General features: G+C 51.2%; 1 protein-coding gene across 1 annotated transcript in view; it reads left to right on the forward strand.

Annotated features, from left to right (window-relative positions):
- The window catches only part of Lhx4 (LIM homeobox 4), a 40,223-nt gene extending 23,758 nt beyond the window's left edge, over positions 1-16,465 (forward strand). Inside the window, exons 3-6 of the mRNA XM_057770624.1 lie at positions 8,381-8,583; positions 13,405-13,559; positions 13,857-14,028; positions 16,071-16,465. Of these exons, the coding sequence (XP_057626607.1) occupies positions 8,381-8,583; positions 13,405-13,559; positions 13,857-14,028; positions 16,071-16,465 (925 nt within the window). The remainder of the gene's footprint in view (positions 1-8,380; positions 8,584-13,404; positions 13,560-13,856; positions 14,029-16,070) is intronic.
- The last annotated feature ends 5,128 nt before the right edge of the window (positions 16,466-21,593 follow it).

A 21,593-nucleotide genomic window follows, 5' to 3' on the forward strand; every position in this document is an offset into this window, starting at 1 on the left:
TTAGGGCCAGCAGCAGTACAGCAAGCCATTTCATTCTCTGTGTCACTGCATGCCTGGCTATTTGGGTGGCAAGTCCCAGCGGTCTATGTCCTGTCATTCCTGCCGCCCCTGTCCTACAGGTTCCTGATACACACTTCTGCACTACCAATGCTCCCAGACATCCGCCCTTCCCCCTGCACCTCCTTCAACCCATCCATCCCTTCCTGCCAGGCTCCTCTTTGATGCACTAACTCCCACCACTTCCTGAAGCTTCCGAGCTTGGCACTCCTGGTCCCACAGTCTGGCTCCTGTGCATCTCCTGCTGAATCTCTGGCCAAGGTCACCCCAGGGCTCTCAGAGTTGGTGTCCGATTTGTGACTCTGTTCTCCAGAGAACTTTCTATGTCTCTAGAATCCCACTCTGAGAGGGAGAAACAGAAGAGGGTTGGATTCTGCTAACACTGGGCAGAGAAAAAAAGCAAACAAAAACTTACAACCCCGAGGGACCGGGTGGCACTCTGTCTTCAAGTTCCCTTTCCACTATCTGCCAGTGTCTGCCAAACCACTGTAGTTTGGGACTCAGAGATCAGCAATCTCTAGCTGCAGGAGACAACCTAAGCGTGTAAGGTCCATCAACTATCTGGGCACAGATACATGGGGCACCATGGGACTGTTCACAGCCTGGACTCTGGCCCAGAGTCAAATATCCAAGGTGAATCTTCTGCTTACAGTTGTTGGTAGCACCTGAGCCAACCTCTTGGCAGAGACTAACTAACACGGAGGGAAAAGATTCTGTTAGGCCTAGGGGAGAGGAATGGACCATAAAGGTTACTGTGGACCAAATAGCCCATTGTGCCAAGGCTCTTGCCATTGGTGAAAGGGGGATAATAATAATAACATCTACCTACAAGGGCAATTGAGTACTTTAATGGGGTTATTCAAATGACATTTCTTGGTGCATATTACACGGGCAGTGGCCAGACACTGGATCTGACAACCATGGTGTGACCTAGGCCAGAGATTCAGCAGGAGGTGAAGCGAAGCCAGACTGTGGGACCAGGAATGCTGAGCTTGGACATTTCAGGAGGCAGTGGGGGGAAGGGGACCTCATATGGGGAAAGGATTGGCTTCTGAAAGCTTTTGGGGTACAGATCCTCTGTGCCCCATTGCTTCTTAGGAAGCATGTCTGACTCCAGCAGGGCAAGAGAGGACATGTGGCCTTTGTAGACTTTAGCTTTCTCTTTGATGTGGTGACCCCTACAAAAGCGACTTGGGGACAAAAGGGTTTATTTTGACTTGCGGTGTAAGAGTCCGTCAGTCATGGCAGGACAGTCATGGTAGGATGAACAGGAGGCAGCTGCTTACATTGTGTGCAGTCAGGAAGCACAGGGGATGGATGTTGGTGCTCAGCCCACTTCCTTGGTTTTATTCAGTCTGGGACTCCAGCTGCTAGAAGGGTGGGGCCTCCCTGCTCAATTAAAGCTTTCCAAAAAGACCGTTCTAGCGATGCCCAGACATCCACTTGCGTGATGAGTCCAAGTCCAGTGAAGGTGACAATGGAGATTGACCCAGGCACTCCAGTCTCTTCTCACTAGCTCAGCTGTGTGGTCATAGACATCTCTGGTCATTACCCATCTCTGGACTCCAGTGTCCTTCTCTGTTAACTGAGGGGGTTGGGTTAAGTTACTAGTTCTAAGGCTTCTCTGGTAACATCCATCTCAGAATAGCAATGCTGCATGCTCTTCATAGAAAATTAAAATATCACATTAATAGTTTAAATAATTGTCAGACACTGTAGCATATGCCTTTAATCCCAGCACTTGAAAGGCAGAGGGGCAGACAGCTCTCTGTGAGTTCAAGGCCAGCCACAGTTACACAGTGAGTTGAGACCCTGTCTCAGAAAAACCAAACAATAATAATAAAACCCAAATAAAAAGCAGATTACTGACTAAGGAGATGGCTCAGTGGATAAAGTACCTGGTGGGCAAGCATGGGGACCTGAGTTCAAATCCCTAGAACCCATATAAAGCCAGGTGTAGCAGTACATATTGGAATCCCAGCACACCTGTGGAGAGAGCTCTGGAAGAGCTCTGGCCGGCCTAGCATATGCAGCCATAAAGAGAAAAAGAGTCCATACCCCACATAAAGTGACTGGTAAGGACTAACATCCAAGACTGTCCTCCAGCCTCCACACACAAGGTACAACAATGCATGACCACTCCCCTCAGACATGCACACACATACTACACATCCACTGTAAACACACGTTAAAAAACTGAGATCGTGGGGGCAATCTTGGCACCGTGGGAATGTGACTGTGATCTAAGGCTGTTAGAGGGGCTATGTCCCCATCCCAAGACTCTCCTGTACTCTGGTGTCAGCCTTCTCCGGAGGCGACCCCCTTTTAACGTGTGGAGCAGACTGACCAGATAGCAGGCGGAGCTTTACGTGCCCATGACATGGCTGTGGCTTTAGAGTGGGTGGTGATATATGTTGGAAATATTGGTACATACAGTAACAGTAAATATCAGCAACTCACCTGTCAAGTGTGGTGATAGATAAAAGAAATACATGTAGGGAAGTGTCAGCCGAGAAGAAAATATACGGCCCGCCGTAAATCAGCGCTGAGCAATTAAAGCATAAAATCAAGTTAGGCAGTATTTTGTTTCCTTGGGATGGTGCATCATAGGAGGCAGCTCCGCTCCTCGGAGGCTGAACCAGGCCTGGCCTGGTGCCCGCCGCCTGCCTCCCGGCAGCCAAGAGTGAGGGAGGAGCCCTGAGGGAGGGCTCTGGGATTCAACCCCATCTCTGCGGTCCTCAGCTGTGAGGTGGCGGCAACTTGCCCCCTTCTCATCTGTAAAAGGCCCTTGTGTGGCTATTTCACATGTTCTTGAAACCCAGGTCCTGCTCTGGGAAGGGGACACGTGTCCAGATGTAGGAAGAGAACGGACTGCTGGATTTACCGATACGAGGCTATCCATGAGTTACCAAGTACAGGCTTGATTGACCAGGCAGCACACTGACAGGCTGGCTTCAAGAGAAGCCATCCCAGGGGCACAGGAGTTGTCAACTCTAGACCTCTTCTGAGGAGTTGGCTAAAGGAAATTGGGAGCTCTGTAGAAGGTGGGATGGGGCATAGAGTCTGCTCTCAAGGGAAGTGGAGACATGGGTGGTAGTCGGGGACTGTGTGGGTCAAATATCAGAAAAAGTGTCATGTGTCCTGAGTGTGGAAGGGAAGGCCCAAGGAAACAGGTGGATGTGGAAGGCAGAGGGCACAGCCGTTTGGGGAATCCCATCAGGCACCCTGTGCCCACGGGGAGGGTGGGCTGGGAACAGTAGTAGCCCAGGTCACCCGTAGGGAGCCAGGACTGGGGTAATCTCCTGTACTGTGGGAGAATGGGTTGGGGTAACACATGGTTGGGGTAACACGTGTGTCTAGGGCTCCTCTTCGGAAGATCAGGAACTGGGCCTGTGTTGATTTCTGGGGTCCTCTTGGGGTATGATTAAGGGAAGTCTACGCGGTGAGGTGGTGTGTTTTTCCTCAGCTCTGCCCAGACCCCTGCGCTTGGGGGAAAGGTGAAGGTAGAGAGAAGTCAGGAAAGTCAGAGGGCGTGAGAGAAGGGTTAGTCAGATGGGTGTGGAGTCTTACTGAGGTCACAGGGCTGTGGCCTGAGAGGCAGAGGCAGGGACAATGAAGGCATTGTGGCCCGGAGTCAGTACTAGAGTGCCCTCTTGAAAGAGTGCCTAGCGGACAATGGTCTGGCATCCCACAGTGGGGTGACTGGGACAAGGTCTTGGGTAGACTATCAGAATCAGCAGCTGAGGACGGGTGAAGGCTGAGACCTTCAGGAGGAGATCAAGTACTAAACAGGCAGAACAGGAGGGTTGCGTGGTGACGTTACTAGAGGCCCTGGTCTAGATGCTGAGCCAGGAGCTGTAGTGACCAAGGGTTGAGTAGGGGGTGCTGGGCTGGCAGTGCGTGGGAAGAGAAGAGAGTCCTGAGTTGAGGGTCTGGTTGTGAGGAACGGTGGCTCATGGGTTCACAGGCTCTGCCATGTAGGATACACAGCAGGAGCTTGGTGAATAGGGGCGCTGACTGATGTCTAGGGACCACAAAACAACTGTGTGGATCTGGTCAGGTGACAGTATTTAAAACTGTCAAGAGTGGGGGGTCTGTAGCGTAAGATTTTTGTGACCCTCGATCTAGAAGTTCTGAGTCTGCAGGACCTGCCCGCTGTTGTCTCTCCAGAGGATCTAGACACTGACTGTGTTCTTGTGCTTCTGAGTGCCGCAGTCAGGCCCATCAAGGTCAGAGGGGTAGATAGATACAGGAACTCACGTGAGGCACTAGAACAGAAGGCCTGGCTCTTCCTGGGGTCATTGGTAGCCCTGGCAGATGGCTGTGATGTCTTTGTCCCTTCCTTAGCCCCTGAGTTGTGTGATGGGTGAGCACACTTTGGGGTGAAGGCTACCACAGCAGCCTCTGGCTAATGGACGCGTGAGGATGGGGTGGGGATTGTACGGCGCAGGAGCTGCTGGGGACGTGAGAGGGGCATGAGGTCCTGCATTCAGGCTGGGCTTTGGTCAGGGGTACTGTGTTAGTCTTCTGTTGCTGTGATGAATACCAGAGAGAAGAAAATCTCAAGGGCGGAAAGGTCTGCTTTGGCTGGCCGTGGCAGGGCTTGGCATCTCATTACGGTGGAGAAGGGACGGAGGAGCAGCTGGCCTTGTGTTGATCAGGAGGCAGAGAAGAGAGATGGAGTAATAACCCGCATTCCAGCCTTTCTCCTTTTATTCCACCCTGGACCCCAGCCAATAGGAGGGAGCCACCTACATTAGGGCAGGTTCCCCCATTTAGTTAGTCCTCTCTGGAAGCACCCTCATGGACACAGCCGGAGTGGGCTGCACTAATCTCCCAGGTGTCTCTCAATCAATCAGGTAGCCAAGCCAGATCAAGCCCCATCCCAGACACCAAGTCTGTGTCTGCTGCCTTTGCTGCCAGCTGTGTGCAACCTGTGTGGCTTTGGAAGTGTTGAGTTCAAATCCTCATTCTCTCCTTCGCCGTCGGTGTGAGCAGGAGCCGGCATGCTACCACTCTGTGCCTCAGTTTCCTATTTGTTACGAGGCGCCACAATACCCACTTTTCAGCTTGGCCACTCTGGAGCCGTCTGTGAGGTGAAGGTGAAGTCAAATGACAGTGGATGATAAGTTTCACGTTTCATGTTTCACTGTGGAACGCTGTGTTCTCCGTTCTGCTCTTGGGAGCTGCTCTTCCCTGGCTACTCAGGGGCACCTTTCAGGAGTCCATTCGTTCATTCGCCCGTCCATTCATCCGGTCTGCAGGTCTTGTTGCTCCCCTGCTACGTGCTGGGCGAGGATAAGGACAAACAGGAGGGGAGCCATCAGCACGTCCTTCCCTTGCATTCCTTTATCTCTGTGGCACTGTTTCAGCCTAGGGTCTTGGGAAAGGTAGGCATGCTCTCTGCCCCCAAGAGAAGCCACTTCTGTGCTCACTTTGGATGAGCTCTAGCTGCTGTCTGTGGGAAAGTGGCCATCCTAGGAGGCTTAGTTGGACAGGAAGGGCCTTCTAGAGAGGGAGGCCAGGGTGCAGGATTTGTGGAGTGGGCAGTGCCTACACACGGTAGATACTTGACCACAATGAGGAGGCGCTGCCTGGAGAATCCCCCAGAAGCCATGCTCCCTAGCTAGTGTCCACCTCCTCCTTCACCCCAGCACCCTTCAAAACTGGCCAGACTACTGTTCAGCCCGTTGACTCTCTGTGTAGCAGCTGTGCTTCCAGCGATTTTAAACATGGCCGTGTGTTGTGTTATGGCTGGTGACGTGACGGCTGGTGATGTGAGGGTAGTGTCACCTACCACGGTTTCCTCACCTGTGACTGTGACTGGTCTGAGACTTCACACTCGAGATCATTGTCTTCATCGCACACAACCTACCCCACCCTAGTGGCCTCGTCACTTATTCCGGGGCCACTGGCTGTGACTGGAACGCTCGTTGGAGCTAGGACAGGCCAGGAGAGCTCCAGGACCCAGGCAGCGCACAAAGTGCCCCTGGCAAGGATCCTGTTGGCGGTACTTCAGGAGAAAAAGGTAGCCGGGGCAGCTTCCACTTACCACTGGTATAAATCCCACAATCAGGAAAATTGCTCCAATGGCTGGAAAAAAAAGTACTAGTGGGCAAGTCCATTTATTTTTCATTTTCCTTGTGCACTTGCACCCTCGGGCATGAATCACTGTCGGGATGAGATTAAATTTATCCCGCGTTATCTTTCACGTCTCTTGCTCGCATCAGTTGGGCTTCTGGCTATTGAAAGCCTGTCTGCTCCAGGGGAAGCGGCTTTCTCGTGGGAGAGGCTGCTATGGGGTCCTTCTCTCTTGCTCTGCTCTGGGGTCTCCCCTCAGCCCTCTTCTCCTGGGAAGGCTTGGCCTTGGAGATATCTTCCCTGGAGAGGCTTCTGCCCCAGCATCTTTGTCCACTGGCGTGGGTGCACTCTCCCATTCCTTCTGGAACTTCATGGAAGGGTTTGTGGCGAGCATGGGGGGACATTGTTCATTAGCGGGGGTGGATGGGAAAAGCTTTCATCCTGGCTGCCTCCCTGCCCCACTCCCGTGCACACAGGGACACACAGGCATTTGCACACACAGGATAGAACTGTCCTGCCTCTCCCTTTAAACCAGGAGCCGCTGCAGCTTCGCTGCTTGTAGAGGGAACCTGGGTATCACCCACGTTCTGGATGGTTGAGGCTGGTGCGGACCTGGCACTGTGCTCTCCACACTCAAGTCCAGCCCTCTGCGAACATCCTCTGATTTTGTTATTCAGCAAAGAGAAACTGCTCTTCTGGGTTCTGCAATTCTATGAAAATCTGACAAAAGCCCAGGTCCCTCTGAGGTAGGATGCTGATCATTTTGGGGGTGCTACATGTAAGGGGCTAGCTTTCTCTGAACTAAGAGGCAGATCTCCGTCCCTCATACCCAGTCCTTTGCAGTCTCCCTACCACACTACTGGCTGCTACTCTTGATGTGGAGACCCCCACTTCTCTCCAGGACACTATGTCCCTGGTGGGGTGCCGTGGAAGCCACAGCTGTCCATGCCTGTTGCAGGCCCGTGCAGCCCCCTCAGCAGGTATCCTTGCTGCATAAGAGACCCATCATTCTGCATTAATCTGGGATTCATCATGATAGCCATGACCATAATTAATTTATTTGGTATTAATGTGGATGAAATATGTACTGTCCTTTCAGGGGAAATCAGGCTGCCTATAAGCATTAGTTAAAAGGACCATTAAAATCAAACCTTCCCCCGATCCATTAGGCGAAGTCTCTCATCCTGAAGAAGATAAAGTTCTGCTGTGTGAAGTGTCATGAATAATTAGGTTGATTGCTGTTTTAAACTCTGCCCCAGCTTCCCATCCCCTCCTGCCTCCCTCCTTCTTTCCTTCCAGACCGGGAAGAATTACCTGTGGCCAACTGTCCCCTCAGCTGCCCAGCTCTAGTGTTTTTCTCTTGCTTCTGGGCCACTGCAATGGCTCCGCGGGCCTCTTAGCCTGGGATGGGGAGATGGGCTTCAAGGGCCCATCTATTTCTCCTCCCTTGTGAGCCCTCGTAAAGGGCGCAGTGGTTGGCTTCCTCTTGCCTTGGGACCAGTCCAGAAAGGGGTACAACAAAAAGCTGTTGAAAGCAGGTTTTGCCAAAGATCTGCAGATTCCTTACTGGAGATTATAGGAAGGGTTTGGCAGTGCGGCTTCCTGGGCCTACCTGGGAGGTGACATCTCAGGCTGTGTGGAGAGCTTTGGGTTTTCCTGTGTGCTCGATATGCGTGCATGCGTGTGTGCATGCGTGTGTGTGTTTTGGGGGCCTCAGAAGGAAGACAAAGTCTTTAGAAGAGCCTCACTTTGATGACTCCGTTTTCTCCTGAGTGCCCGTGTGGATGCGGGCATGCGCTGTCCCCCAGCTGGCTGCGCTTGGCCCGCTCCTATGGGAAACTGTGTATGAAGGTTGTGTGTGCTGAACTGAGTGGTCACACAGGGTTCCCTGCCGGGCTGGTCTTTTGGAAAGCACCACAAAGATGAGAAAAGCAGGAGGTGAAGGGTGACTTCCTACTCTGAGGGGCACTTAGAAGCCCCGCCCTCCGCTTCTGTGCATTGAGGGTCCCCGGTGGATCCCAGGGATGTTAGTGGTGGGATGGGAACTGAGACTCTAGCTCTGATCTAATCCCTTTGCCTGCTGTGCTAGCACCCTGGGCACAGAGCAACGAAGCCAGCAGGAGGCCCAGAGTACTGTAAGCTTTGGTGCTCCTTGGACGCTGGGGCGGTGGGACAGGAGAGGGCCGGTAAACGGTACAGACTGCAACCACGACCCCTTTGTTTTTACTCTGCGTCCTGACAGGCGCTTCGGCACAAAATGCACAGCCTGCCAGCAGGGCATCCCCCCAACCCAGGTGGTCCGCAAGGCCCAGGACTTCGTTTATCACCTGCACTGCTTCGCCTGCATCATCTGCAACCGGCAGCTGGCCACGGGGGACGAGTTCTACCTGATGGAGGATGGGCGGCTGGTGTGCAAGGAAGACTACGAGACAGCCAAGCAAAACGGTGAGCAGCGCAAGCAGCGCGGCCCTATAGTGCCCCTCCAGCACCTTGAAGGCTGTGTGCCGCTTGCTGAGGTGCCTGTCTCTCAGGGTCCCTCCTGTCCAACCCTCAGCCTCCCCTGAGAACTGTAACCAGGGCTCCACAGTGAGAGTTAGTTCTGACAACCCCAAACCCTTAGACCTTGCTGGCTCCGTGAAGTATTAAGCTTGTGTTACTGACAGCAGCCGAGGCCCTTGCGGGGTAGTGAACTCAGTCATCTCTGCCTGGAGCATGGCTGGTGAGCTTGGCTGACGTTTGAGGTGCACACTTCCTCCTCGTCCTATGCTTTACAAGCTGCAGAAGCAAGAGCCACAGGACTTGCAGAGTTGGCCTGTTTTCCATTGTCTCCTGTCTCTCCTCAGACTTTGGGCTCAGGGGAACTGACCCTTGAGTGCCTGAAGCCCTGAAGCTGGAGTTTGCCCATCAGTCAGATCAATGACTGGGAGGAGCCATGTTTAGGGAGATTCAACAGTATGATGGCAGCCAGGTGGTGAGGGCACGCGCCTTTAATCCCAGCACTCAGGAGACAGAGGTAGGCGGATTTCTCTGAGTCTCAGGTCAGCCTGGTCTACAAGAGCTAGTTCAAGGAAAGGCATCAAAGCTACAGAGAAACCAAAAACCAAAAACCAAAACCAGACCAAAACAAAAACCAGTGTGGTGGCCTTTACTGTACCTCAAGGCCACAGCATGTGCTGCGGTGGAGACATACAGCTCCGTGCAGGCTGACGTCACCCCTTGATGTTTCCTGGGAACCTGGCCTCAGCTGGGCAGCCAGAGAAGCTGCTGCTCTTGACATCCCTGTCATCGCCTCACAGAGCAGAGGCTTTTCTCTCAGCACGGGGCTCAGACCAGTGTGTTCCCCATATGGCCCCCAGGAAGGTCAGTCCTGACTCACTTTCCCGAAGCACCCCCTCTTGGTTTCTCAGTCACAGCTCTGGCAATAGGGCAAGGGTATCATGTCCTGCATCTGAGTTTGACCAAACCCAACCTAAGACTCTTAGGCCACAACTCCTAGAACATGAGGGTCCTTTGTCCTTGACTGGCATTTTTATCAACTCAGATATTTCTGTGGAAGGCAGCTCCATTGACGGATCTGGACTTGATGGAAGCAAACACACAGACAGACAACTTCATGTATTTCTTTCTAGTTCACTTACCTATGCTATCTGGATCTGATTTATATATGGAAAAAGATTTTTATTTTTTTTGAGATTTCTCTGTAGCCTTGGAGCCTATCCTGGAACTAGTTCTTGTAGACCAGGCTGACCTGAAACTCACAGAGATCCATCTGCCTCTGCCTCCTGAGTGCTCGGATTAAAGGCATGTGCCTCCACCACTGTCCAACTGAGAAAAATTAGATTTTCTGTGGTGGGGAGCAGGCTGAAGCAATTCTTCAGGGCCCTGTGGTGAATTAGCTGGACTAATCTTGGCTTTGGCCTGTGGCATGATGGGATAGGGGCCTCATCTCTCTTGGGAACTCATAGCTCTGACCTTTATAGTGAATCAAGGATGTTGACCTTCTTCCTCCAAGGACCAGAGACCTCTGTAGATGCTGTCCAAACCTCTGCCTTGGTGAGCTCATTCACTCTGCTTTAGTGGTTCTCAGCCTTCCTAACGCTGCATCCTTTTAATACAATCCCTCACGCTGTGGTGACCCCCAATCATGACATTATTTTCACTGCTACTTTATAACTATAATTTTGCTACTGTTATGAATCATACTGTAAGTATTTGTGTTTTCCAATGGTCTGAGGCGACCCCCACATGTTGAGAACCATTGCTCTAGTCCCTTAAAACTCCATGCTGTTGCTTTGGAATCCATCAGGGGGTCACAGGAGCGCGTCAGCACAGGTGGACTTAGTGATACCAAGACAATTTAGAACTGAACCTTACCAGACCTTCACCAAAGCCGTGCCTCTCCCGGGCCTGTGCTGGCTCTTATTGTCAAAGACCTCATGCTGACCTTGTGTGTACACAGCCCAGAATCTCCTGGGGCTGTGGATAATTCCAGAGAAGAGGGCGGCTAGCAGTAATATCATGGGGGAGGCAAAAATGACATTGCAGGGCTTGTCATCTCATGGGAGAAGTTTGTCCTACCGCAGCCTCTTGTAGGACAACGGAAAGCCCTGGTCTTTGCACCCAAGGCTGGGTGCACAGCTTACAGATCGGGAGCTTCTCTGGCAAGCTGAGGAAACCTTGCCACACTGCTGTTTCTGGAAGCTAACTAGGATGATGCCCATGAAAGGGGACACTAAATAAGAGCAAGTGCTAGTGGAGCGAGATGCAGACAGGAGGTGAGGTGGGGCTAAAGCAGCTGAAGGCTTCTGTGCTTGTCCCCTAGGTGTCCTTTCCCTTCTGTGCAATCCCAGGGACCCTTGACATGGTTAGGGACATTTGTCTGCTGTAGTATGTTTGGCTGTTTTACATTTCCATTCTTCTTGCCTCTCTAAGCCTTCTTCCAAGCTCATAATTCCCTCCCTTGAGCTAAACAAAGGGTCTAATATCGGCTATTTGCACCTTAGTGGGACTTACTCTGTCCGTTCATCTCCCCTCCTTAGATGTTTCCATTTTCAATATAGCGATGTTGCATTTTATGCCAGGAAAGTTTTAGGAGACACTGCTTATCTCAAAATGAACATATGTTAAGGCCAATTTTCCACGGGAATTAATATTATAAGTGTGTGTTGTGGGGGTATATTCTGCAGGCATGCCAATCCATAACCAAAGTGTATTTCGCCTTAATGTTACTTTTTTTATTTTCTCAGCATTATCTCCTGCACCTCGCTGAATGCTCTCTCCTAAATTAACAGCCCCGGGTGTCATGGTCCTGCTTGGCCTTCCTCGTAGTGTTTTTATCACACTCAACTTCCGCACCAAAGTTATTGATTTTGGGGACATTTCTCAGCATGAGCCCTGCCACCGCTACTTAATGAACACTTGGATGACATTGTTATAGGACATAAAAAAGATTTTAAATTATAATAACAGCGAATGTTAAAATAACAGCATGAGCGTTCCCATAATCACAAGAGAGACTTGTGCACACGCGCAGTGGTGCTGTACCAAGCAGCCACCCACCGCCGTGACAGAGCACCGACATGGCCGTGAAGAATGACTTCTGACTCACGTGGCCAACCTGCTCTGAAATTAAGGACTCTCATGAACTGGGTCCCCTCATCTGCCACACACACACACACACACCTTGCTGTACACACTTTATTTCTTTTGAGTGGGAGATTCTCCTTGTGTTGTCCAGGTTGGCCTCAAACTCTTGGGCTCAGGTGATCTCCTGCTCAGCCTCCAGAGTGGCTGGGACTAAAGGCTTCCACTCCTTTCCAAGTTTCATTAGCTGGGAGTTTGTACATAAGGCCATCTGCATATTTCGAAAGCACACCATTTTGTGCCTGTGTAGTTTAGATTGTGTCAAACAGCGCTGTGTTGTGAGGTCTATACACCTGGGCACAACCCTCACTACAACATTCAAAGTGAGGAGCGTCAGGGGTTTCCCCGGTGGTGATCTGCCTGGGGATTCTGGACCCTGCCCCTTGTCGGTCCTTGACAGCGACTCTCTGAGGCCTTCACCCTTCCCTGAGGGCATGTGCTGAATTCCCAGAGCATGGAACCCCACATGCGGAGGCCACATTACTCCCCAGCTTTAGACCCTGCTCACCAGAGTCACTCACCAGGAAGGCCCAACTCCGTGTGCTGACTCCTAGTATCTCCTAGAATCAGGGACTGAATGCACGTAAGGCTTCTAGCAAATCTGTACACAGTAGGTACTTAATAAACATTGGGCTCTATTGTTGGTCCTAAATGAGTTTTTTTTTCTTTTTAATAGAAAGGGAGAAAAGGTAGGGAGGAAAGCAAAAACACACGTGGAGGCCCAGAGAAGTTGGGGGCCACGTTATTTCTTGCCAGCTTTATTCTTGGCTCCCCCCGATCAGAGCCGAGTCTAAGAGCTGGGGGACAAAATGTTTCCCCTCACAGTGAGTCACTGCACACCCAGGATGCCACTCTGCCGAAACGTAACAACCAACTTTAACAAGCACTTGAGGCTGACCACTCAAAACCCACTGAAGACATTTGCTGACCGCAGTTTGCCCTGCTTGGTGCTTTTCAGAAAATCTGACTGCGACCCACAGTGTGAAACTCATTTTACCTTTCAACCAAGTGTGTGTCGGGGAAAGCAAAGCACGTTTCACAGAACAATACATGTTTTATTGTACTTGTCCTATGGGTTTTGACTTCGTGATGGGAGGGGTGGGGGCGGGTGGCTTTGTGCCAGTTTATGAACATATGGATGTCCAGTGAAGTGCGGGCTCCCCCTCAGTTGTGAGGCCTGGTAGGTTGGCAGAGGCAATAAGGCCCAGGGTGGGTCAGTGGAACTGGAGGCTCAGGAGAGGTGAGGGGGCAGGTTGCCTGAGGTCGTTCTGGACAGACTATCTTTTGACTCCTTCCTTTGAGGACTCGGGATGCAACTCTTGAGTAAGCAGAGTATTCGCCATCACAGGGAAATGAGGGGAATTATTTTCTGTTTGTGACAGGCCTCTGCGTGGCTAAACTGACCAGGGAGGGAGAAGACAGAGCTGAGGGGAGATGGGAAGGTGGGGCTTATGAAAGGCTGCTGGCCAGTGTCAGCATCCCTGGGTGGGGATCACTTCCTCCCAACACTGCCTCTTCCTCCCCCAGGTTGTCTCTGGGGAAGGGTGAGAGGGGCGGGGCGGGAGGTAGAGGAGGTCCAGCTGCTTCAGCTTCACTAATTCCATCAAGGTGTCTTGGCTACAGATGACTCAGAGGCTGGGGCTAAGCGGCCTCGGACTACAATCACAGCGAAGCAGCTGGAGACACTAAAGAATGCCTACAAGAGCTCGCCCAAGCCCGCGCGGCACGTGAGGGAGCAGCTCTCCTCCGAGACAGGCCTGGACATGAGGGTGGTACAGGTGAGTGGTCCAGGCCTGGGGCAGGTCCGTGCCCTCCACCTAAGGAAAGCTTGGGGACGTGAGTGACATCATCCGGGAGAGGGTGGCACTGAGTCTACAGCGAGCAGAGTTCAGGACCAGCGCCCTGGGGCATGAGGCTCGGGCACCCCACACTTTGTTCTGACATGCTACCAATGCGCTTGATCCACTTTCAACCACTTGTCTTGAGGGTCCAGGGCTTTAGGTACCTCCCGAGTGCTGGGGGGGCACTGGGGTCTTGAGGTGACCCCTGAATGTGTTCCCTGTGGTCTGTGGCAGGTTTGGTTCCAGAACAGAAGGGCCAAGGAGAAGCGGCTGAAGAAGGACGCAGGGCGGCACCGCTGGGGGCAGGTCTACAAGAGCGTCAGGAGAAGCCGGGGAGGCAGCAAGCAGGGGAAGGAGAGCTCTGCGGAGGACTGTGGGGTTAGTGACAGTGAGCTGAGCTTCCAAGGTGAGCAGGGCTGGAGGGGCGAGCCTGAGGCCCTAGGCGAGGCCCTGGGGGACAGCAATCCTAGCCAGCAGATGGGATTTTTCTGATGACACCCTCCTGGGCACAGGGTTTTTGTAGATTTTCAGTCAAGGGTGGGAAGGGTGTTAGTGGCCCTCCCAGAAAGGGTGAGGAGAGCAAGAGAACGCTGTTGCTGAGATACCGGTGCTGGGGTCCCCAGGATGCAGCCTCGCCCCGTCCTGGCCCAGAGGCGCTCTCACCAGCCCACAGTCTTCGCCCCAGCCCTCCTGCACTTCTCCCCTTTGCAGGGACACTGAGCTCCTCCCACGGCCCCCTAGAGTAAGCCGCTCCTCCAATCCTGGTGGCAGGAGGACGTGCTCAACAGGCCTTTTCCTGGGAAATCAATAATGTGAGTGCATGACGGGGAACTGGCTGCGGTTCCGGAACCCCTCCCCCGCCACTCACTTCACCCTGTCCTCTGCACAAAAGCTTTGCAGCATGCGCTCTGTTCAGACCTGTGCATCATCAGCAAAACTGCAAATTACCGCATGAGTGGATCCTCAGGTTGTTTGCAAATAACCGTGACCGCCCTTGGTCACTGAGTCCTCACGTACAGGTCTTTTTATGTGGGTGGGAGAGGAAAGGGCCCTGAACTGAGGATTGGAAACCTGATTTGTAGTGGAGCTTTGTCAAAGTCAGAGCCCCAGTCTATACTCGGGGACCGCCACCTCCTTAGCCACCTCACAGAGCTATCACGGGTGTCAGTGACCACAACCAACTGTGGATGAGCTTGGGGAAAGCTAAACAGGCCTGTGTACCGAGGACAACTGGGGGGCATGGTCGTCCCATAGGAGACCATCATGAGGAACAGCAGGTACCAGCTGAAGGCCCAGTGGAGGTGATGGCAGAGGCGAGCCTAGTCTTCTCCTTCCTGCTCCCTTTGAATGACACATACTCCCTCTTTTATATTCCTGAGTGGAATGTGGGGATCAGAGAGGTAGGGTGCTGGAGTCTAGTCACAAGTGGCCTTTGGAGGAATCAGTGTGTAGGCCCAGGGACAAAGGGGAAAGCAGCCTCTGGAACAAGTTACTTACCACGGGCACAAAGTTAGGAAATTTCTGACCTCAGCCCAGTGGTCTGCCAAGCCCAAACTCAGCCTTCTTAGTCCACAGTGCTTAGGACCCAAGGAGGGCCAAGGAGATGTACGCCCATTCCCCAGGCATCTCAGCAGGATCAAGGAAACCAGTTAATCTCATGCAAGCTTCTCAAGTCCCTACCTGGAAGACACAGGAGCACCACACCTAGTTTTGTAGCTCTTTTTCTCTTGGGTGCGGTGGGTCTCTGGGTATAACATGTTCTGTCTGGGTAATGACAATCCTGTAATTCTTAAGACTAAACCTGCTCCTCCCTATGGAAGAGAGAAATTCCTTCGGCAAATTTCATTAGATTCCCTTAATGAAATTCTTCAAGAAACCAGAAGGTCCATTTGCCCTAATCAAGTCATTTACCCTCAGTAAGTAGGTTATTGGATATAGAAAGAAACTGAGTTCTTGGATACTGAACTCCATTTTGGGGTGGATGGGGATTTTATATACAGGTCTAGGAGCGGTGTCTAGCACCTTTTTCAGACAGGCCTATTTCCCAAGCAGCCCGACCAAGCACTTTTCTTGCTTTGAAAGCCTTCAGAGTAAACCCTCTCAGTAGTTTCCATTGTGACAGGCAATGTGACCCACCAAACCCAGGCCCTCACACTGCTCAGTGTCATCAGGGTATCTCAGACCCACTCTAGACCGACAGGTTCACCAGACACTTCCCAGCCCATGGGGCCTGCGGATTTCAGTGCAGGCAATCCTTGTCTTCCATTTGGTCTGGGTTGGTCTCTGGATGGTAGGCTGACATGTTGGTGTCTGACCTGTGCTTGGCAGAGGGGCAGCTGCTGCCCGTGGGCATCCAATCCCTCCTGGTCATTGTGTTGCTGGTTGTGAAGAGCAGGGACCACCAGAGTCCTGGTAGCTGACAATGTATCTCCGTTCTTTTGTCCACAGAGGATCAAATTCTCTCAGAGCTTGGCCACACCAATAGGATTTATGGCAACGTGGGGGACGTTACAGGCGGACAGTTAATGAATGGGAGCTTCTCCATGGATGGTTCAGGACAATCCTATCAGGACTTGAGGGATGGGAGCCCCTATGGTATCCCCCAGTCTCCATCCTCCATATCGTCCCTGCCATCCCATGCTCCTTTGCTCAATGGGCTGGATTACACAGTGGACAGTAATCTTGGCATCATTGCGCACGCAGGGCAGGGAGTAAGCCAGACACTGAGAGCCATGGCTGGGGGACCCACCTCTGACCTCTCCACAGGAAGCAGTGTAGGCTACCCTGATTTTCCAACTAGCCCAGCCTCTTGGCTTGATGAAATGGACCATCCTCCTTTCTAGAACTTCCTCCCCACCTTTTACCTGTCCTCCCGGCTTGAGAGAATATCTTCAAGGATCAAAAGAGACTTGCCTCTTAAGGATCGAAAGTACGCCAACATGAGTTTCCATTATTTTCAATGGAAGTCCTCCGCTGTTCCTAGAAGGCTGAGACCACACTAGGACTTGGCTTTCTTGGGAGGTGACAGGAGAGCGACCTCATCTCAACCACAGCACAGGGGTGGACAGCCTAGAGCACTAGGTCACTGGCTTGTTGGCTCCCTCCCCTCTCACCTTGCTTCGAGGCTTTGGCTGCTCAGTGCTTTGACAGCACAAAGGTGACTGTGACAGGCCACCTTGGCCTTTGGGAAACTCTGCTCCTGCTGGCGCAGCTCACATTTTGCCTCCTAAATCACCGCTTTCACCAGAACCAGGATTCCTAAGGGAGAGGCACCATTGCCCTTGAGAATAATAAAATGGTTTCTGGACCACCTTGATTACACCGTCATTTTCAAAATAAAGTCAGTTATTAACGGTTAGTTAAAAACACTGATGGCCACAGTTTGATATAAAAAAATGGCCCCGTCCCATTCTGTTTGTTGCTGTGAAAATATGACTTTTCCTACCTGCAAGTGTGACCCAGGGTGAGTCTGGGTTTTAAAAAAAAACCCATCTGTATTGTTGAACCCCTGATGGCAAGAGGTGGCTTCCACTCCGTGAGACTCTGGATCTTCACAGGCAGTCCCATGAGCCCTTGGTGCAGAGTGCCTTTGCATCTGCTTATATCTTTTCCTCCTCAAGACAGGCTGAGGGTTACAAAATGATCAAAGCTAAACCATGCAGAGACCAGAATGACAATCAGTGAAAACATTTGTTCACACATTCGGATTCCAAACACGCAGTCTGTTTAGTCACACTGGTTGATGCGAGGCTCCCTGACTTCCCTGGCTTTGTGACAGGGTGGGAATAAAATCCGGAGCATCCACTGTACTCAGAGAGTTGGTTCTGAGGAGTTTGCAAGGCTCTTTTCCTCTCTTAAAACAAAAGCTTCCTCTGCCATCCTAGCTGACTCAGTCGGAAGATAGGAGGTGGGGGTGGGGAGGGCTCACCTTGGTTTGGTTTGGAAGACCAGCCGGGCTCTCTGGGTTGCTGGCTGGACTTGCGCCATGCTGCAGGCTTCAGGCCTACACCCAGAAAGCCCCAGCTCTCTGGCCAGCCACAGCACAGGGACTCTCTGCCTGCACGGTTTGCAGTAGTATTTTACGAAGCCTGCAATAGGGGTGAGGCCAGCCTGGCTCTCAATCTGTCATCTGAGAGAGGCTGTTTCTCTGTGGTAGACACGGCCATGACTGGTGGCAACTACCACTGGTGTGACCCATTTCTGGCCATCAAGGAAGTGCTCCATGTTCAAAGTTCCCGGGAAGTTAGCCAGCTAGGATCCCCCACCCCCACCCCCTCAGGAAGCTGGTTTATTTCTTCTGGCTTCACAGCATGGCCTTTCTCTTACATGAAGTGTTGAGACCAAAGGCCCAGGGGCCCCTCTTTCTGTCAGTCATATTTGAGGATTCAGGTATGTGGTTAAGGAGATGAAAGGAAGGAACAAATCTCCTCTTTGGCTGCTGGCCTTCCTGCAAGCCTCTTTCAAAGCTGAGTTCAGTTAAGCTTCCTTAAAGAAACAGTTCTCTGGTCAGTTCTGTAGTGGCGTTTTGGTGGGCCAGCTGTGGCTGGCTTGGCTCTGGAAAGTACAATATAGTCACGTTCGGTTTCTTGGGCTCTCACGTTTACCAGTGATGGTGCTCGATAGTGCTACTGGAATTCCCCGACAATGTGGATGATGGGGTAATGATGGAGACACAGATGCAAAAGATAATATGCCACGCGAAAGAAACGGCAGACATCAGTGTGAAGACCCCTTCTTAAATACCCCATCCTCAGCAGACTGCCCACAACGTACAAACAAAGCCAGGCTGGGCAATCTAGCTGAAATGCTGCCCTAGCTAGGCCACAGCCTCAGCTTGACTGCTGGTTAGTGTCTCATGGGTTTGTGGTTTTGAACATTCTATAGAGCACTATTGAAGACTGAAGTTAATTGGTTTTTGGTTTTGAAAGTGAGTTAATAATACTCTCAACTCAGTAATAAGAGAGCAGGAAGCTGTTATCACCCATACTAACATAGTGATGTTGGTAGAAGCTTCTTGGGTGTTTTTTTTTTTTTTTTTTTTTTTCGAGGGAGCATTGAGCTGGAAGGGCTCTTAAGAGAGCACTGGCTAGGAAGGCTCAGAGGCTTTCTTTAAGTCCTGTTCAGAGCTGGCTCCCTAGAGGGCAGCACACTCTAAGAGCCCATTTAGAAGCACAGCCACAACAGGCCTCAGATTTTAAGTGGATCTCCCTGCAAATTCTTTTCAAATTATGGCTGTGCTGGTGTCCCAATGGGCATTGCACACTAAGACTGTTCTTTGACTTGCCTGTGGTTCAAGATGGAGAACAGGATGCTTCCTTATGAGATGCCCACACTAGGATACCAGTACCCTCTGCTGGCCCTTTCCCTCCTCGTCCAGGGCAAAGAGAATTTGAAAACATGAAGTGTAAGTTTCTAGAGGCATGTACAGTATTTGGGCCCGGCTTTGCCTCTAAGCAAACATTTGATTGACACCTACGTTAGAATGTGTCCAGCAGACTTCTGAATCCTGGAGCAAATTTAAAAATTAAGTAAAAGCAACAACAAACAAACAACCCTGTTTCCAGTGGCAAGTGGCATAAGCAAGGATGGGAACAGAGTGATAAAGCCATGGAGGAAACATCAACCTGAGGCCTGCTGACCAGCGGGGCAAAACCTCTCGCTGAAGGGCTATGGGGTACGCACACACTTCTCTCAGGCCTATGCCTCTTCTACCAGTTACAGCAGACCATATTGAAAAAACTGTTCCCACAGATTAACACAGAAAAACCATGGAAAGAACAAAATTAAGACCGAAGCAAAGCACTGGGCAGTGGCCTGAAAGGGATCTTGTGCCGTCATAAAACATAAAATCTATAAGGTAACTGGGGACTGTTAGTGCTTCTTCATTAAGGACATATTAAAAAAAATAATCTGTAGACCAAAAGCCAATCCCACGTCTGAAGCTCCCAGATGGTGAGCTGGTGACCAAGGGGCCTCTTGGCAGGGAGGTTCAGGTTTCTGAACTGTGTTGTGTGGCTGCCCACCAGCCTGCATCCTCAGAGCACCTCCCACTCCCTACTGACACCTTAGCTCTCACTGCAGGAACGAGGACCACGTCTCCTCAATCAGCAGGGTCTGGAGACTCAGTTTTAAGCGGTGCACTTTAAAAACTGGAAACGGTGAGACGAAGAAAAATTCAATTAAGTGGAAATGAGTTTTGTTTTATTGCCTGCTGCTGAAGGGCTCTGGGCATGCTGAAGCTAAATAAAAGCACATCACTGGCTCTCTCTTTCTTGGATTGGTCAAGTGCCCCTCACCCCCCTTTTTTCCTGCAGTATTTGCTCCAACTGCTCTAACAGTGACTGGAGCCAAAAAGAGAGAGCTCAGCAAAGCCACCCCATCCCCACTCTGCTTGGTAGGACCACACTAAAAGCACAGATGCCCGCTGCTAGCTCTGGTGGAGAGATAGCTGCAGGTGTGGGAGGGGCGCCAAGCGTTCCTTTGCTTAGTGAGGCAGAGCACAGGTGGACTGAGCAAGGCCACCTCTCCTACCTGTCGCGCCGCCTACAGCAGGGATCACAGTGGACCTTCCCGTGTGAGGACTGTATTAGGCCTAAGGAGCAGGTTCTGGGCCCTGGGACTCCAGATGCCACTCTGAGGTCACACTCAGACCTCAAAGCCCCAGATCTCCTAGGCTTTGGAGTCTTGCCCCCAACCTTCCACGGTGTAAATTTTGTACAGTTAAAAAGAAATAAAGTTGCATTTTCCTGGAAAAAAAGAAAAAAAAAAAAAGCACCCGCCCCTCCTTATTTATTGCCACGGGACTCTGGAACGCAGAGACGGTGCGTTTGTTTGTAATGTGCCTCCTGTGTGCTGGCATGAGATGTGTACGGTACAACTGTAAAATAAAGATGGAGATTCTTTAGAAGCTGACGTGCCTTGCTTTTTACTTGGTCCTCTGGAGAGTTTCTTTCTTGACATAGGCAGTATAAAAAGCTGAGCTGATGCAGCAGCCTGTCATCACCACAGGGAAACCAAAAGCACAACTCTGAATTCAAAAATCACTCACAGCCGTGAAATGGCATGAAGTGCAGGCTGGCTCCCACCAAGCCCCGGTGATCCTCCAGTCTCCGCGCTCACCTCAGCCTGAGACCAGCTAAACTTCACAATGGATACAAATCCAGGTCCTCATGTTTGTACAGAAGGCCCTTAACAGAGCCATCACCCCAACTCCCTTGGGTTCTTCAAATACCAATTTCCTGTGGGCATAGTCCCCTGCCCCTTGATTTTGGAAATAGGTAGAAAAAAAATCTATTGACCACATAATTTGTAATGGCTGTCTGTGCTGTTTTTATAGTTTCTCACACAGTGTCCCCTGTACGAAGCTTCCGCAGTATCTATATTTGGGTGAGAGGAGAGACAGGAGGGATCGCAGAAACCCCATCAGAGTGATCCGGGCTCTTAGACAACTGGTGTCTAGGGAAATTTCCATATTTTTTTTTTTTTTTTCCTGCAGGGTGCTGTGGGACAATGGTCTGGCACCCTGTAAAGATTTGTTACTTGTATTTTAATAAAATGCTAACTGACCAGTAGCCAGACAGGAAGTATAGGTGGGGGCGACAAGAACAGGAGAATTCTAGAAGAGGAAAGGCTCAGTCTGCAGTTGTCACCCAGACATAAAGAAAGCAAGATGAGAATGCCTCATTGATAAACGGTACTAAGCCACCTGGCTAACACAGACAAGAATTATGAGCTAATTTAAGATGTAAGAGTGAGTTAATAAGAAGCCTGAGCTAATAGGCCAACCAGTTTATGATTAATGCAGACCTCTGTGTGTTTCTTTGGGACTGAGCAGCTGTGGGACAGGGCAGGACAGAAACCTCTGTCAACAACAGGGGACATGTTAGTGTGACGTTTACTCAGAATGAAGAGAGCAATAGACTGTCTCACTAAAAACAAAACCAACCAAACAAATACAAACCAAGGGGCTGG

This window comes from Chionomys nivalis, chromosome 5 (genome assembly GCF_950005125.1).
Source record: "Chionomys nivalis chromosome 5, mChiNiv1.1, whole genome shotgun sequence".
NCBI lineage: Eukaryota > Metazoa > Chordata > Mammalia > Rodentia > Cricetidae > Chionomys > Chionomys nivalis.